Source organism: Solanum pennellii, chromosome 12, assembly GCF_001406875.1.
Source record: "Solanum pennellii chromosome 12, SPENNV200".
NCBI classification, from domain to species: Eukaryota; Viridiplantae; Streptophyta; class Magnoliopsida; order Solanales; family Solanaceae; genus Solanum; species Solanum pennellii.
The window spans coordinates 23,085,773-23,102,786 of NC_028648.1; the positions used below are offsets into that span (position 1 = coordinate 23,085,773).

The 17,014-nt window shown below is 36.5% G+C and overlaps 1 protein-coding gene across 1 annotated transcript; it reads left to right on the plus strand.

Annotated features, from left to right (window-relative positions):
- The first annotated feature begins 4,137 nt into the window (after window positions 1–4,137).
- LOC107006157 lies at window positions 4,138–15,017 on the plus strand. The gene is made up of 3 exons (XM_015204783.1): window positions 4,138–4,284; window positions 13,973–14,266; window positions 14,775–15,017. Exons 1-3 carry the CDS (start codon window positions 4,138–4,140, stop codon window positions 15,015–15,017), a joined length of 684 nt encoding a protein of 227 aa, XP_015060269.1.
- Window positions 15,018–17,014: the final 1,997 nt, after the last annotated feature.

Sequence of the window (17,014 nt, forward strand, 5' to 3'; positions counted from 1 at the left end):
CAATAATAACAATGTACCATATTAAAGAGAAAGGAGGAGAAAGTACATTTAAAAGGTGCAACTAAGAGAATTTATTAGTGAATTTTTTTATTTTAATAATACTTACTTTACTTTTAAAAATACAATGGGGAAGTTGTTACCAAATTTATGGATCAGAATGGGTAGTATGAGATTAAGCTACTCGTGTAGGATAGGCTGGCAGGAGCTACACCTTCTTGGTTATGGTGAGGTTGCTGAGCCAGTTGTAAAGGTCTGCTGCTGCATCCTTGTAGAGGTATTTACGCATTTATTCTCATAAGTTTGAACCTAGCTATTCCCTGTACAAGTAATTTTCATATTTTTCATCTTTTACTAGACTTGAATGCCAACAATGCAAAACACTCATATTTTCAATTATAAAGAAGAATAATTAGTTTTATATAAGACATATTAAAAGGAAGAAAACTTACAATATATTTAGTCATATCATGAATTTCGAGTGAAAAGATAGAGAAGATATTGAGTGGCAACGAAAGGTGAACTTTGAAATCCTCCTTGCTACAAGAAATTTTTAATCGATCATGGCCCCAGTTACTGGATCTAATCCTCCCAATAGCAACAAAGATACTAGAACAAAGGATAAGCCCGAAGAACGTAAGAGTTTGCCAACTGCTCTAGGAGGCAAATATGTTGACCTCCGTATACCTAATACAACGAATCTATGTCAAAACATTAAACCTGCTATTGTTCCACCTATTCCCATCAAACATTGTTAGTATAACAATGGTATTTCGAGAATAACATGGACTGAAGATGAAGTTAGGCGGATAACACCATTGAAACCTTACAATATGCGATTATAGGGAAGTTTTCCTATGAGTGTCCACAGATGGATGTTATCCGAATTCAAATTCCAAAACAATGTAATGTGAAGGGTGGATGTAAGATTGGGTTACTATGGAATGTATATATTAATGCAGGGATGGGAATTGCTGAGTCCAGCAAATCAAATATTGACTTGTGGTATGAAAAACTAGTGCATAACAATGAAATATGAATACTAAATTTCATTTAAGCTAAGTGTTCAACACTTGAAAGACTATTTTTTTTTATGATATTTATTCACAGAGTTGTCTTATAGGTGGCGACTTCAATGTTATTTTGAATGATGAAGAGAAAATCTGAGGTCTTCTTTTTTATTGTCCGCAATGGATTTGTGAACAGGACTGAAGTACTGTATAATACGTAAATATTTACCATTAATATTGGAGACTGACTCATTAACGCTACCAAAGATTTTGAATGGAATGTATAACTTTTTGATTGTCGTAGACTTCTTAGAGTGTTGAGATAAACAAATAGAAACGTAACAATGATATAGTTTTCAGATCTATTCAAGAAATACAAAGGTTTCTACATGAGAGTTTCTCTTTAGCAGTCCAAATATATGTAAGTAAGGCAAAGATTGAATTATTTTATCAAAGTCAAAATGAGTAAAATAAATAACATGGTGTGTACCGTCTTAAAGCTTGTAACACCCCAGAGATTGTCAAGTTGGTTTGGCTAACCGGTAATGACCAGGCGACCAGCTGGATCAGATTGAACTTGTACCTATGTTTAACAAGAAATAATTGCATTAGAGCTTTGAGATGGTGTTAAAAGACAAAAACAAAAGGCAAAAGTAACACAAGTTGAAACAGTTATTATGTTGTCTTATGATGTTGAATCATGACCTTTGTTTAAAATTTTTACATAAAAACAGAAATGACTAAGTAATAATAGTAAAATACAAATTTGTAAAACTTAGCATAATATTGATGTTTCTTGGACGATGTCCCATACCAAGCAAGGATAACATTATAGTCCCCTTTGTCCCTCGTTACAATCTCCATCGTGTCTTTAAAAGTCTACAATTTGTTCCTTAGAATCAATTTTCATACACTGGTGAATAGAAGTGATTTTAACAGTCATACAAGACGACATCACGAAACCCTTTACCTTTGGATAGTAGTTCTCTTCTTCCTACATTGGCCATATCCTACTCCACTTTGGTAGAAGCAATTCAATAGTTGTAGACACAAAAATCCGCGATGAGTTGCCCAATTCATTTTTCGTTCTTCTTTTCTTTCTCTTTCCTTTTTTGATCTCATGAATCTCCTACATCTTTTTTGAATCCTCAATAAATATATTGGGGATAAAATCGTTGCCATTAACATCAATTCAAGAGATTGGCAGTTCGTTCCAAGTGTCCATTACAATCCCAAACATGTGATAAAAAAATCAATTAATTTAAATCATTCCATTTCATCTCAATCATATCGTTTCCACTAAGAAAAGCTAAAATGACCACATCCATCACATGTTTCTCAAAATCCATCCACGATCCGTTCTTATACATCTTGAAATTCAACAGATTCCCACTCTCTTTGATGTTGTGGTGACTCTGAAATAGTAACCCAGAAAGATCAAGCCATCTACCCATTGGAAGAACCTCATTTCTCACTTTCAACTTCCGATCAACACCATCCTTGCTGTAGTTTTTGTTAACCGCTGGTGTTTTCGTCATCATCATACACTTCAAATCTGTGGTGATATAAATACATTTTTGAGAGTCTTAATTTCTATTAGTAGAAATACCAAAGTAGAAATTGTATATTTATACTAGTTGATTGGAAAATACATTCAAACAGAATGAAGGTTAGCACCATGGCGTCCCGCTTGAGGGATTTCACAAGGATGAATCCCCCTACTTTCTATGGGTCCAAAGTGGAGGAAGACCCCCAAGAGTTTATTGCTGAAGTGTACAAAATGCTCTATGCTATGGGGTTGACTACTAGTGATTAGTCTGAGTTATCCACCTACCAACTCAACGACGTGGCCCAAACTTGGTACATTCAATGGAGAGACAATTGGCCTTTGAGGGGTGGTCAGGTGACATGGGAGATTTTCAAGTATTCTTTTATTGATAGGTTCTTTCCAAGGAAAAAGAGTGAAGCTAAGGTGGAAGAATTCATCAAGGAGGTATGAGTGTGCTTGACTACTCTTTGAAATTTATTAAGTTGTCAAAATATGCTCCTTTTTTGGTTCCCGATCCGAGGGATGAGATGAGTTATTTTATGACGATAGTGTCCGATGACTTGAAGAAGAATGTCGTTCGGATATGATACATGATAATAGAATATTTCTCATCTCATTGTTCATGCTAAACAAGTAGAGGAGGCAAGGGTTGAGAAGATGAGTAGAGATGCTAATAGGGCAAGGTCATATGATGGTGTCTCTTCAAACGGTAGGCTTGATATCCAAGAAAACCAAGGTTCAAAAAGAGGTTCTCCAATCCAGTTCCTTCCAAATTTCCCAAGACTCGTGATGATAGGGTGTGTAACCCTAAATATCTAAAGGGAAGAGGTACTAGCTCATCAAGCAAGAAGCCAACTTGTGGAAAGTGTGGCAAGAAGCATTATGGTGATTGCCTTGTTGGGACGAACAATTGCTTTGGGTGTGGGGAGAGTGGCCAGAAGTTTAGGGATTGCCATAATGTGAAGGGGTAAGATAAATGAAGTGGGAAATCTCAAGATAGTAGTTATAATTTTGATGCTCCAAAGAAGAATCGCTTTTATGCACTTTGTTCTAGGGGTGATAAAGAGAGTTCTCCCGATGTGGTGATCGGTATGTTTCAAGTCACCTATATTGATGTATATGGATTACTTTATTTGGGTGCCACCCTATATTTTGTTACTCATTTTGTAGCTATAAAGTTTGATATTTTGCCTGATATTCTAAATAAACCTTTGATGGTGTCTACCAGGTGGGTGAGTCGTTGGTCGCAAAGAGGGTATATAGAAATTATCCGATAATGTTGCCCAATAGAGTTAATCATGTTGAATTAGTAGAACTTGATATTGTCGACTTTGATGTAATTTCGTGGATGGATTGGTTGCATGATTGTTTTGCTTCCATTGATTGTAGAACAAGAATCGTCAAGTTCAATTTTCCAAATGAACCCGTGTTAAAGTGGAAGGGGGGGATTATATTCCTAGAGGTTGTATTATCTCTTGTCTAAAGGCTTGTTAGATGATCTCTAAAGGGTGTTTATACCATATTGTAAGAGTCAATGATTTAGACTCCAAAAATCCTCCCATTGAGTCGGTCCACGTAGTAATGGAATTTCCGGAGGTCTTTCCGAATGATCTTCTAAGAATCCCTCCCAAATGCGAAAGTGATTTTGATATTGTCTTGCTACCGGATACCAACCCTATTTCAATTCTTCCTTATCATATGGCTCTAGCAGAATTGAAAGAGTTGAAGGTTCAATACAAGGACTTACTAGACAAAGGCTTCATTAGACCTAGTATTTCTCTATTGGTTGCTCCGATATTATTTGTGAAGAAGAATGATGAGTCCCTTAGAATGTGCATTGATTATCACCAACTCAATAAAGTCACTAGTAAGAACAAGTATACTCTCCCTCGGATTGACGACTTGTTTGATCAACTTCAAAGGGCAAGCTACTTTTCTAAGATTGACTTGAGATGGGGATATCACCAACTTAGGGTGAGAGGTAAGGATATACCAAAAATGTCGTTCCAAACTAGATATGGTTACTATGAGTTTCTAGTAATGTCTTTTTGTCTCACTAATTCCCCGATGACATTTATGGACATGATGAATAGGGTGTTTCCAGGTTACCTACATCCATTTGGCATTGCCTTCATTGACGACATCTTGGAATTTTCAAAAAATAAGGGTGAACACATGAACCATTTGAGATTGGTGTTGTAAGTGCTTAAGGAACACCAACTACTTGCCAAGTATAGAAAATGTAAGTTTTGGTTGAGGTCGGTGGCGTTTCTTGGTCATACATCTCTAGTGAGGGTGTTGAGGTTGATCCAAAGAAAACCAAGGTGGTGAAAAATTTCCCTAGACCGTTAACTCCAACCAACATTAGAAGTTTCTTGGGTATACTAGGATACTATAGGAGGTTTGTGGATGGTTTTGCGTCCATTCTATCTCCCTTGACTACCTTAACCCAAAAGATTGTGAAATTTGAGTGGTCGGAAGCATGAGAAAGAAGCTTCCAAATTTTGAAAGATAGGCTTAAATCCGCTCCGGTATTGACTCTACTAGAGAGTACCAAGGGCTTTGTGGTATATTGTGATGCCTCCCGAGTGAGCTTAGGGTGTATTTGTATGCAACATGGGAAAGTAGTAACCTATGCTTCTAGAAAACTTAAGGTGCATGAGAAGAATTATCCAACTCACAATCTTGAATTAGCAGGCGTGGTATTTGCCTTGAAAATATGGAGGCATTAATTGTATGGTGTCGATGTTGATTTGTATATAGACCACAAGACTCTCCAATATGTGTTTACTCAAAAGGTATTAAATCTTCGACAAAGATGGTGGTTGGAATTGTTGAAGGATTACGACATGAGTGTTCTCTACCACCCCGGCAGGGCCAATGTGATTGAAGACTCTCTAAGTTGTATGACCATGGGTAGTGTGTCTCATGTATAAGAATCCAAGAAAGACCTAGTGAAAGATGTTCATAGGTTGGCTCGTTTGGGTGTTAGATTGAAAGATTCTCAAAATGGCGGTTTCATGGTCCGTCATAACTCCAAATCATCTTTGGTGGTTGAGGTGAAGTCCAAGCAACACCTTGATCAATCATTAATGGGGTTTAAAGAATCGGTTCTTGGTAAGCTTGAGTCATTCTCCTTAGGGGTTAATGGTGTTTTGAGCTATCAATAAAGATTGTGTTTTACCAATGTACATGATTTGAGAAACCAGATTCTTGAGGAAGCTCATGGGTCTCGTTATTCCATTCATTCGGATTCTAAAAAGATGTATCATGACCTTAGAGAAGTTGTTTTGTGGGAAGGCTTAAAAGGGGACATAGCGGAATTTGTTGCAAAAAGTCCCAATTTTTAGCAAGTGAAAGCCGAGCACCAAAACCAAGTGGATTACTTCAAGAAAACCAAGTTCCCACTTGGAAGTGGGAAGATATTAACATGGATTTCGTGGTAGGGTTGCCTCGACTCAAAAGAAACATGACTTTATATGGGTAGTTGTGGATAGGTTGACCAAATCCATTAATTTTATTCTTGTCAAGTCAACATACTCGGCGGAGGATTATGTATGGATCTTCATAGATGATATTGTTGTCACCATGGTATTCCGTTATCCATCATATCAAATAGGGGGTGCACAATTTACATCTAGGTTTTGCAGGTCATTCCAAAAAGGGTTGGGTACAAAGGTGAAGTTAAACACCGCTTTTCATCCCTAAACGGATGGTCAAGCGGAGCATACTATTCAAACCCTTGAGGATATGCTTAGAGCTTGTGTAATTGAATTCAAAGTAAATTGGGATAAACATTTGCCTTTGGTTGAGTTTTCTTACAACAATAGTTACCATTCATCTATATCTATGACTCATTTTAAGGAATTGTATGGTAGGATATGTAGGTCTCCAATTGGATGGTTTGAAGTGGGCGAGTCTTCACTCTTTGGTCCTGAATTAATTTATAACACTTTGGAGAAAGTCCATAAAAGTCTTATGCCGACCATTAGAGAAGGGACTTAAAATATGAAGAAGGTGATAAGGTGTATATAAAAATTTCACCCATGAAAGGAGTGGTGAGACTTGGTAAGAAAGGGAAGTTGAGTCCTCGTTATGTGGGTCCCTATGGAATTTTACAAAGGTTCGGCAAAGTTGCATACGAGTTGAGACTACCTACTAAAGTAGCTTCGATTCATGTGGTGTTCCATATATCCATGCTTAAGAAGTGCATCGGTGATCCGCGTCGATTATTCCTATTGAGGGTCTAGGTGTGGATGAGAACCTCTCCTATGAAGTTGTTTCTGTGGAAATCCTTGATCGTCAAGTGAAAAAATTGAGAAACAAAGAGGTAGCCTCCGTAAAAGTCGTGTAGAGGAACTACCTAGTGGAGGAGCAACATGGTAGGCTCAGGCCGACATGAAGTCCCGTTATCCTCATCTCTATGTTGCTTAAGGTTAGTAGTTCCAACTAATAATCAAAATAATGAATAAATTGAATTTTACTTGTTTTGCAAAGATGTGCATACTTATGATAAAGGTTTTTGTTAAAATGAAGTTTCATGTGAAAAAAAATACACTTTTGCTCAATTTTGCACTTATTTGTGTATTTGATATGATGATTCCTATACGAAATGAGATTGAGAATGATAATATTTTTGAAATAAATTTTGGTATAAATGACTCTATATGTTGTGTTGAACTCATCTTGTTGTTGAGAAGGAAATTTCTCATGTAGTAATGTTGAGCTCTTAAGTGAAGAAATGAATTTTTTGAGTTGCATTGTGTAAAAGGTCATATGGTTATGTTGATTTGAGTTGTAACTCATATTTTGATATGTCTTTGTTTGTTGGGGTGCTAGTATTGAGTCTATTCCTTCCTTTTAAAGAATTTTACTGTCATTCGGGACGAATATTCCTAAGGGGGGATAATGTAATACTCTGAAAGTCTAAGGCCTAATCTAGAGCCTAAAATGAGAGTCTAAGAGTTTTAACACCGCTTTAAGGTCAAATATAATGTATATAAGTCATTTAAGAGGGTTTTGTTTTGGGAATTTGGTTTAGGTGAGCTTTTTTGTTTTGTTTTGGGAATTTGGGTTTTAACACGAATTCCCATCTCTCTCTAAATCCTCCATTGAAAAAGCAAGAGACTTGATGAAGAATACCAATTTCTCTAGGATTTCACTTCAATTTTGTGTATTAATCTTCATTAAGTCATGGGTTCTTCACTCTTGGGATTTCTTTACCCAAGAGGTCTTTTCAAAGTTGAATTCTAAATCACCCAATTCCAAGGGTTTTCCTATTCTAATGTGTATTCTTCTAAAATTGAAATTGATGATTGATATGATTAGGTTTAATTGAATATGACTAATGAAGTATCGATTGTTGAGTAATTTATGATAATTGTGGAAAATTCGTGTAGATCATGTCCCTTTCCCCAATTTCCCCAAATCTTGGATCTTGCTTATAAATTGATGGGAATTGGAGAATGTATTGATTGATAGACTCTTTTTTATCTATTCTAATTCTTTCATCGACTGTCTAGGGTAATGTATTGTGAGGATTGGATCTATTTCTTGAAGAATTCATGATGAACCTTTTTCCCTTAACCCTAGGTTATGAATTGCAGTTAATTGGGATAGTGATGAAGCAATTGATTTAGTTATTGTATTAATTACTAATGAATGATGTTACTACACCTATTATGAGATGAAATTGGTTTGTTGATGGTAAGACCAAGATGAGGGCTTTTGAAGGAGATGAGGTAAGTCTTGTGATCTCAACCCTTAAGTTCAATTATGATTATTTGTGTTTAGTAATGAAGTTATATTAAAGTATACCTTATGATGAGATTGATTAGGGTTGGTATGATATTGAATTGTAATGTATTGAATTATGACTTGTCAGTTGTTAGCTAGGATGTAATGACATAAGGGTGGTGATGAATTTGCCTATATGCATTGTCATATATGATTATGTATATGTGCTAACCTCACATGTGTGAATTATAATGAAAGGACAATACTCATGTCATTCCTATTGAGATATGATGATGACTATATAAGGGGTAGATTCTATGACCTAAACTAAGTTGCAATTATTAATGAATGACATTTCAAAAAGGGACTCTAGCTTAGCACCGAGTGAACTATATGTGAGGGTGTCCCTTCCCACATAGAGAAGGTAGGATCACTAATGTACTCATGTGATTGGAGACTATAATACATGCAACATAAAGAGGGTCCCAACTACACCTCCTAGTTCATGAACTATGTTGCCACCATATGAGTACTAGCTAGTGGATCCACAAAAATGCTATGTTCATGTTTTGGTACTACCTTGGCAAGTAGTCCGCCTTCTTTTGGTGTAGGGTTCCATGACACCGGATTCCACATTAGCTCATGTGGTCAATGATGGTTAAGGCAAGATGTTCCCAAAAGGTAAAATGAAATAATGAAGTGAACTCTAACTAGGATGATAAAGGGGTTTGACATAGTCTAGGTAGGGGTATGAGACTCTACCTATAAATTGCATTAGTTAGACTTGAGGGAAGTCTTAGAAGGATTTTCTTCTGTGCTTATATGCTTATAAATGTAAATGATATGCATATGTTGATCTTACGTGTTTATGACACTATGTGATATTGGTTTCACTTGTGAAAATTTGGTTGGTTTGTATTGCTAAAGTATGATGATGGTTACTCTTAATGATGTAGTATGTGAAGTTGGGCATTGCTTATAGTTCTTATTAGGTTTACTTGATTGAGTGAGGTTATGGGGTCTTACTTAGTCATTGCACTAGTGGACTTATTGAGGGTTCATGAGTAATGGTCTTTCTTTGGTTATGATGTTTTGAATTCTCAGACATGCTTGTTGATATTATAACATGATGATAGAATTGTCTTGATTATGTGCTCAATTATGTTGATATGCATGTTGACTTGACTAACTTGATATTGTTGGTCTTGTAATGTACATGGTCTTGACTTAATGAATATGTGCTATTGACTTGTATCTTGTTGTTTAATGTGAATAATATGTTCTCAAAGTAAAATAGCACGTTTTAATGAAATGTCCCTTTTTAGCATGATTTCTATGTTGTATGTGCATATAATCCTATAGTTAGTAGAAGTGATGTAGTAACCCCATTTCACCCTTTTTTCCCAACATTTTAAGTTCCGATCGTTGAACGGTTCATGACGGCTATTGAAGGAAGGCTTGGGAATCATTCTCCAAGTGTGCCTTGCTATTACTTTTATATAGTCTAAAGAAAATTTTTTCATTCATGTTGTTTCAAGATATTGTTGTAAGCCCTAGGTGGCATTTCTACATCGTGTAATGAATTATGCCCATGATGATTTGACTCCGTTTAGATTGTTTAATATGAGACATCCCTTTTACGACTATGTTATGTATTTTATATACGTGTGCCATAAAAGTAGAAGACTATGTAATCTTTTTATACGAAGGGTCTATGTATACTCGATATGAATAAATTTTGTGTAAGCGAGATGTCTAAGTAAATCTCATTAAATAGTGTAGATGAAGATTTTTTAAATTTTTGCATTTTTAACCTATGAATGTAATTATGAATGCTAAAAGGCTAGTCCTAGTCCTCTCAAAGAACAACAAGGCCTGTTACGTCTAAAGGATGCTCCCCGATTGTGACATAGGTGCACCAAAAAAGAAAGTAGAGATAAAAAGGCTAATCCTTACATATACAAAGTCAGAATTTATACTTCAAATACTCTCTCCCTATCCTTCCATTCAACCCATATAAAATATAACATCGCAAACAACATACCACTAATAAGGCGACATAATTCAATTCCCACAAAAATACCGTATACCAAATATTAGCAGCATGGTGGAAAATAGTCAAAATATGCTAATAATTATCAATAAAAGAGAACTTGAGGAAATTACATTCTCACAGAAGTTGTGGAATGTACAAGATATAGTCGTGCAACTCCTAAGAAAGACGATTGTTTAGTGCCCCAAATAAGGCATTTAGAGAAAGTCATCTAATAGTAGACAAAAGGCATTGGTATTGACTTATATATACAGTTGATTATAATTCAAGTATGTTTGTATCTTTTTCTAGCATAAAAAGATATCCTCATCATTACAACCCCATTCTTTATCTTGGGGACATCATACATCGATAATAATTCACATTGAGAAAATCTAGCATAAGGAAAAATCTCATTAGTATCTCATAAAGTGTAGGCTCCCTATTCAGTAGAATCTGCATATATTTGAGGCTTCAAGACCCTGCGTGATTCAGTCGAGAACCAATTTTCACCACTAAGATACGTATATAAAATTCTTGGTCCCCTACATTTGATGAAGACCTGACAGAAATAATGATGCAACATTCCTTGGGTATGTTTTTGTTTGTTAATGCGGTGTATGTTTCTTTGCAATATTACCCTATGTTGCTCGGATTCGGTACGTGTCCTATACGTGTGAGGATCTAGATGTTGGATCCGTCATGATATAATTTAAATACTCAGGGATATGGATCCATGTAAGGATTCGCGTGCGGGGATTCACCTAAACCTAATTTAAATACGTTAAAAAAGAGTTAGATAACCTAAATTATAGATATTATGGGAGAACTTGAGGAGAATCAGGAAGGAGATTAATGAAAATTGGAGTGACATAAAAATGTATAGATAAAAGGTATTTCATTTTCTTAAATTTCACCTTTGCATTTATATTTATTAGAGACGATCATTAAAATTGTCCACACTTAGTCTCACGCCTCAAATGAGTCATGCATGGCAACCACACATAACCTCCTAGGAGGGCGAACCATGTAATTCAAATCCCCACTTATTTATCATGCTTTTTACAAAATACTAACCATAATGCGGAAGCTTAAATCTTATTAGTGTAGGAAAAAAATTCCATTAAAGTCTACTATATGTCAATCCCAAAACCTGAGAGTCATCACATCAAGGAAACCTAATCTTCAAATATTAAGTCTAAAAGTATTAAAGGCACTAAAATAAATGAATAAAATAGTTTATGTAGGAAATGTAAGGACATCATTCCATGACCAAGAAAATCCAACACGAGCTTGGAGGAATATCTCTCCATGGAACCTTATATGATTGAGACTATTTAGAGCTGAAAGTCATTGGTACACTAGGTGCACTCCACAAAAGAAAAATAAACAAAAGCACAAGTATGGCTCAATACAAGGCAATATTGTAACACCAACTATCTAGAATAGACCACAAATAAGATTTTCACAAATTTTCAGGTGCAATCGACGGGTACCATCGACGGACCGTAGCCTGACCCACGGCCCGTACAACACATCCATCATTTGTGACTGAAACTTCCCAAAAACTCAGCCTAGAAAATTTGACGAAGTGTCGAACGACGGCCGGACCTATGTTCTGTAGGTCACACTATGGTATGTAGTCTTTTTCCATCAATCAACACCCCATCTACCCACTCTCTGAAAAAGAACCACGATGGAATATACGGACCGTGCGTGGAAATTAGCAGAAAGTTAGGGGGAAAATGCAGTTGGGTCAACTTCAAATGATCAGAACTATTAGCATAAAATAAATTAGGTCTCCCATGACAACGATATAATAGATAATTGAATTATCTTTCCATAGACACCGAGTTTGCTAAAATCAGACGTCTGCGTAAAAAGTTATGCCAGTTTTATTAAAGGCCTTACAAACATATCCAACCTACGAACCCAAGCGACAGACCGTCGATTAAATGACGGCCCGTCAGTCCAGGTCGTCATTTGGTCCAACAACACTTAATTCAGGGATTTGTGGTCTTTTCACACTTCGTTTAAACCCTAAGATACATTGTTTTGACCATAAATCATCAGATTTTAGTAAGTTTAAGCCGAGAAACATAACTAATACTTACCTAAGTCAAATCATTAAATCAAGACTTAGAAAATTAGAGGTATGAATGGAGAAAAAGGTGAAGAACCGTAGTTCAAGAACGCAACAATATCCCAGCAGTTCCAGCCCCAAAATCTAAATAGTTCTCATGAATTTCATAACCATGTATGTGGAATTTCACTAGTGACTTCCTTTCACCCATTGGGCCCGTAGTTTTCAGTCAGATTCTTGATTTCTCTATCACGATTAGACCTAGGGTTTCTAGAACTTCATGAATTTAATAGTTATAGGTTACAAATAAGATTATTATGTTATTACTCAAATTATTGCATTAATTTCAGAACCCTCGATATGCATACCTTAGTTAAAGGCATAATTACCAGATTAATTGTTGCATTCTCAATTTTGCATGATCAATTTTGAGCTATCCAGTATTTACTGAAACGCATTCACAATCAGTTAATTACATAATTCATTGGGAGTAGCATAATACCGAGTTGGACTAGGGTTCACCGTAGCCAATTAGTCCCAGAACTACTAGACAAGTAGGTTGTAAGTCTCCTCTGTGGGCAATCAGTCTAGTAATCACGCCAGCATTCCTTTATACCTCTGGCAATGTATATTTGGTCCTCTTGATGGGCCGTATACATCGGACTCTACATTTAGTTCATGTGGTTTTATTATCGGCTATTAGTAGCTCCGATAGTTCACTCAGACTCTCTAATGCATTGACCATACTTACAGTTCAGTTATCAATCAGTCTCAGCATGTTATAAATTTTGTCATTTCATTCAATTTAGTATATCATATTCAGATTATTATTCTTGCTTTGTGTTTGTTCAGTTATGTTTTATTTCAGCTTTACTCTATCCTACATGCTCAGTACCTTCAAATATTGATGCATGTGTGCTCTATATCTTTTCGTGATATAGGTTCAGGTTTTCAGAGTACATATCGAACTTAGATTGATTTCTAATCTCAAGTTCATCATATTCGGTGGTGAGTCTTCATTCTTCTAGGACAATAGTCATGAATTTCTTTTCAATATCTAGTCCTTTAGTTTCACTTGTTTCTAGACTTAGCTGGGGCCTGTCCTAGCATTTCTATTCAGTTTAGAGGCTATCTTTAGACAGGTTAGTAATGACTTCTTTGTATTAAACTCATTGTTTTCAAATATCTCAGTTATAGAGTATAGGTATTCCCCATCTTTTCAGTTTAAATTATAATTTAGCATTAACATTCAATTTACTACCTTTATTATGCTCATGATCGTGACAACACGGTTAACATGGGATCACTTGTGGTCCTAGGTTCCGTGTCCATGTTTCGGGGGTAGCTTGGGATTTGACAAAACATAGTATCAGAGCACTAGGTTTAAGTGTCGTAGGATGTCTGAAAAGCCGCACTAAGTAGAGTCCTTTTCATGGGTGTGAAGTGCACCACATATATTGAGAGGGAGGCTACAAATTGTTTTGAGAAAACTTCAACTTTTAGTTACTCTAATCGTGTGTAAGGTATGATCTTATTCCACTCTAAATTAACATTCTACGTTTCAGATCATGCCTCCTCGTAGAGATAACGCTAGGAATGCAAATTTCCGGAATGCAAACGCAGCTCCTCCAGTCCCAGATCAGGAAGTCTCCAACGCTGAGTTCAGGAATTCCATAGAGATGGTGGATCAGATTATGACCAACCATAACAATTGGGTTCATGCTCCTATTATTGAAAATGGTGGATCAGCAGTAGCAATAGTACGTGACATTGTTATGATGAATCTGACTGAGTTCTTAGGATCACAAACTAATAAGGATTCTCAGAATTTCTTAGATGAGATCAAGAAAATGATTGAGGTAATACAAGTTACTAGGAATGATCGGGTTGAGTTAGCATAATAATAGTTGAAGGATGTTGCTCATATCTCATAAATTCAGTGGAAGGAAAATAGGGTTACAGATGCAGCTTCTATTACTTGGGATTGCTTTAGTGAGACATTTCTTAATAGATTTTTTCCAATAGAGTTGAGAGAAGAAAAGGCTCAGGAATTCATGAACTTGAGGAAGGGAAACATGACAGTACAAGATTGTGGGATCAAGTTAAACCAACTCTCCACGTATGCTCATCACATGGTTGTTGACTCTACGGCTTAGATGAATAAGTTATTGTATGGAGTTTCAGATTTGGTGCAAACTGGGTGCAGAAGTGCTATGTTACTCAGAGATATGAACATCTCTAGTTATGACTCATGCTCAGAAGGTTGAGGGTGATAAGCTTAGGGAACAGGCTAAGGAGAATAAGAAGGCTAGGACAGGGAACTATGACTATTCTCAGCAAAAATCTTGTGGTGGAAATCACTCATAGAGTAAGCAAAAGTTTTCAGCTCCAGCCTCTTCGTCAGCTAGTGTTCCATCCTCCAAGAACAGGTATGGCCAAAAGGTTAGAGAACTAAGCTCTAAGTCTCAGGGAAGTGTTTCAGGCACTAAGAATTACCCCACTTGCCTTAAGTGTGGTAAGAACCATCTAGGCGATTGTCTTGCAAGAAAAGAAGGATGTTATGGGTGCGATCAATCTGGTCACGGGTTGAGGGATTGTCCTTCTAGATAGGGTCAAGGGGGTAGCAATGTAGAGCTCAGTCTACAACTTCATCTGCAACAGCAAGGCGCTCGACTCAGCAGGGTAACTAATCTGCTACAGTTGGCGGTCAACACTAAAAAAGGTTGTATGCTCTTCAGGCTCTCCAGGATAAGAAAGGTTCTCCTGATGTAGTCACTGGTACGTTACAAGTCTTTGACCTTGATGTTTATGCATTGATAGATCTAGGGGATACTCTTTAATTTATAAATCCTTACATAAAAATCAAATTCACTGTTAGTCCAGATTCTCTACCAAAACCTTTCTCAGTCTCTACTCCAGTCAATGACCCAGTTATAGCTAGACGGGTATACAGAAATTGCACTGTTACAGTATCCCAGAAATACACCTTAGCGGATCTTGTAGCGTTAGAAATGGTAGAGTTTGATGTCATTGTAGCCATGGATTGGCTACATTCCTATTATGCCTCAGTTGATTGTAGAACTAGGATTGTTCCTTTTGAGTTTTTAGACTAACTAATCTTAGAATGGAAGGATAGTAGTTTAGCACCTATGGGACAATTCATTTCTTACATTAAGGCCAGAAAATGATCTCTAAGGGTTATCTCTATAATCTAGTTTGGGTTAAGGATTCTAGCTCTGAAACCCCAACTGTTTAGTCAGTTACTGTAGTCTGTGAGTTTCTAGAAGATCTTTCAGAGTCCCTCTCGAAAGGGAAAAATTTACTTTGGAATTGATCTCCTTCAAAATACCCAACCTATTTCCATTCCTCCTTATAGAATGGCTCCAACAAAGCTTAAGAAATTTAAAGAGCAATTGAAAGGCCTTCTAGATAAGGGCTTTATCAGACCTAGTATTTCATATGGGGCACATCAGTGTTGTTCATAAAGAAGAAAGATGGTTCTCTAAAAATTTGCATTGATTATTGACAGTTCAACAAGGTCACAATCAAGAATAAGTATCCCATCCTCACGATTGATGACTTGTTTGACCAACTTCAGGGTGCTAGACATTTATCAAAGATAGACCTCAGATAAGGTTATCAACAGCTTAGAGTTAGAGATAGTGACATTCCGAAGATTGCCTTCAGAACTCAGTATGGTCATTATGAAATCGTAGTTATGTCGTTTGGACTAACTAATGTACCTGCAGCTTTCATGGATTTGATGAACAGAGTGTTCAAACAGTACTTGGACTTGTTCGTTATCGTATTTATTGATGATATCCTCATCTACTCTAGGAATGAGGAAGAACAAGAGAGTCATTTGAGAATTGTTCTACAGACTCTCAAGGATCGCCAGTTATTTGCTAAGTTTAGAAAATGTGAGTTCTATTTGCAATCCGTTTCTTTCCTTGGTCACATTGTATCTAGCAAAGGGATTCGAGTGGATTCACATAATATAAAAGCACTGAAACAATGGCCTATACCTACCTCTACTACAGATATCCAAAGTTTCTTAGGTCTAGCGGGTTATTATAGAAGGTCTGTGGAAGGATTTTCATACATAGACTCACCATTGAGTAGGCTGACTAAGAAGATGGTCTGGTTTTAGTGGTCAGATGATTGTGAGAAAAGCTTTGCAGAATTGAAAACAAGATTTACTACAGCTCCTCTCTTCACTCTACGGAGGGTTCAGATGATTATGTGAGCTATTGTGATGCATTCATAGTTTGCCTAGGTTGTATGTTGATGCAGCGAGATAAGGTTATAGTGTATGCTTCTAGATAGCTTAAGTTGCCTAAGAAGAACTATACAATTCATGACCTTGATCTTGCAGCAGTGGTGTTTGCACTCAATATATGGAGACACTACTTGTATGGTGTTCATGTGGATGTGTTCATTGATAATAAGAGTCTTAAGTATGTGTTCACCCAGAAAGAGTTGAATCTTCTCCAAAAGAGATGGCTTGATATCCTTAAGGATTATTATATAAGTTTGAATTATCATCTTGGTAAAACGAATGTTGTAGCATATGCTCTTAGCAGATTATCTATGGGTACTGTAGCCCA